At 54.1% G+C, this 1,742-nt stretch overlaps 1 protein-coding gene across 1 annotated transcript; it reads left to right on the top strand.

Moving 5' to 3' along the window:
• The first annotated feature begins 6 nt into the window (after window positions 1-6).
• Window positions 7-873, top strand: LOC107268379. The gene is made up of 2 exons (XM_015741099.2): window positions 7-500; window positions 575-873. The coding sequence occupies exons 1-2, from the start codon at window positions 371-373 to the stop codon at window positions 865-867; spliced, it is 423 nt and encodes a 140-aa protein (XP_015596585.1). The 5' UTR covers window positions 7-370; the 3' UTR covers window positions 868-873.
• Window positions 874-1,742: the final 869 nt, after the last annotated feature.

The following is a 1,742-nucleotide window of genomic DNA, read 5'->3' as shown; positions in this document are numbered from 1 at the left end:
TCGAAGGCGATCAGATACCGCCCTAGTTCTAACCATAAACGATGCCAGCTAGCGATCCGCCGAAGTTCCTCCGATGACTCGGCGGGCGGCTTCCGGGAAACCAAAGCTTTTGGGTTCCGGGGGAAGTATGGTTGCAAAACTGAAACTTAAAGGAATTGACGAAAGGTCACCACCACGAGTGGAGCCTGCGGCTTAATTTGACTCAACACGGGAAACCTCACCAGGCCCGGACACCGGAAGGATTGACAGATTGATAGCTCTTTCTTGATTCGGTGGGTGGTGGTGCATGGCCGTTCTTAGTTGGTGGAGCGATTTGTCTGGTTAATTCCGATAACGAACGAGACTCTAGCCTGCTAAATAGGCGTAATTCATGGTATCTCGAAGGCCCTCGACTTCGGTCGGGCGGTTTTTACTACCGACGTACAAACAAATCTTCTTAGAGGGACAGGCGGCTTCTAGCCGCACGAGATTGAGCAATAACAGGTCTGTGATGCCCTTAGATGTTCTGGGCCGCACGCGCGCTACACTGAAGGAATCAGCGTGTCTTCCCTGGTCGAAATTGTGATGCCCTTAGATGTTCTGGGCCGCACGCGCGCTACACTGAAGGAATCAGCGTGTCTTCCCTGGCCGAAAGGCCCGGGTAACCCGCTGAACCTCCTTCGTGCTAGGGATTGGGGCTTGCAATTATTCCCCATGAACGAGGAATTCCCAGTAAGCGCGAGTCATAAGCTCGCGTTGATTACGTCCCTGCCCTTTGTACACACCGCCCGTCGCTACTACCGATTGAATGATTTAGTGAGGTCTTCGGACTGGTGCGCGGCAATGTTTCGGCATTGCCGATGTTGCCGGGAAGATGACCAAACTTGATCATTTAGAGGAAGTCAAAGTCGTAACAAGGTGAACCTGCGGAAGGATCATTATCGCAAAGAGAATCTTATGCAGCGACTCGTTGTCCGAATAAACAGAGAAAAGGGACTATATAGAGAAAGAAGAAAGATTTAAAAATGTATCAGCGATCACGCACAATACGTCTTTGGGTAACCTTACTGCCACAGGCGCACCGCGAGAGAGAGCAGGCTCCCTTCGGACCCTCGGACTTCCTCGACCCCCGTCGCCCCGTTCACAGCGTGTTGCCGCCCTCTGGGCAAGGTGACACGCGTAACGCGTGTCCGTGACGTGCGTGGTTGGAAAGGTCAGTCCGTCGTCGTCCTTAGTTACGCCGCTCCCCGCAGAGTTGCGGTCCTTGGGCACATTCGAGCGCGGACGTGTACTCTCTCGCCGTTCACACAACTTATCTTGGGAAACGTTGCGAGCGCGGTTAATCGCGGATACTGAAGAGAACAGCAGAGACCGACCGGCACATCGCCGAGCAACCCCCGACTCGCCACGAAGAAAACTCTTCCATGCGAGAAGGCGCGAAGTTGTTACGTGCAGCGAGAAATGTTCGGTCGCTTGTCTCCGTTTCGCGTTCAACCGATCGCGCCGGCGGCGTTCCCTTTTTCCATGCTGAGTGTGTTACGCGTTGCGAGGACTCTCGTCAATCGAAAAGGTTTTTCAATGAACTTTCGCCCAATAAGACGATCGTATAAAGAAAAAGACACACCACGATACGCTCTGCCGTTGCGAATGACTCCCAGGAGAGACGCGACGGCCTGTGGCGGTGCGCCATATCCCCGTCTATGCCCGTTAAAGGGCGATGGCGGCGGTGGGCGCTCTCGCCCGGAAAACCCAACGTTGCAAGC

The sequence above is a fragment of the Cephus cinctus genome, unplaced genomic scaffold (assembly GCF_000341935.2).
Source record: "Cephus cinctus unplaced genomic scaffold, Ccin1 Ccin1_scaffold0541, whole genome shotgun sequence".
NCBI classification, from domain to species: domain Eukaryota; kingdom Metazoa; phylum Arthropoda; class Insecta; order Hymenoptera; family Cephidae; genus Cephus; species Cephus cinctus.
Note: the sequence above shows the minus strand (reverse complement) of the source record. Positions and strands in the feature narration are given on the sequence as shown.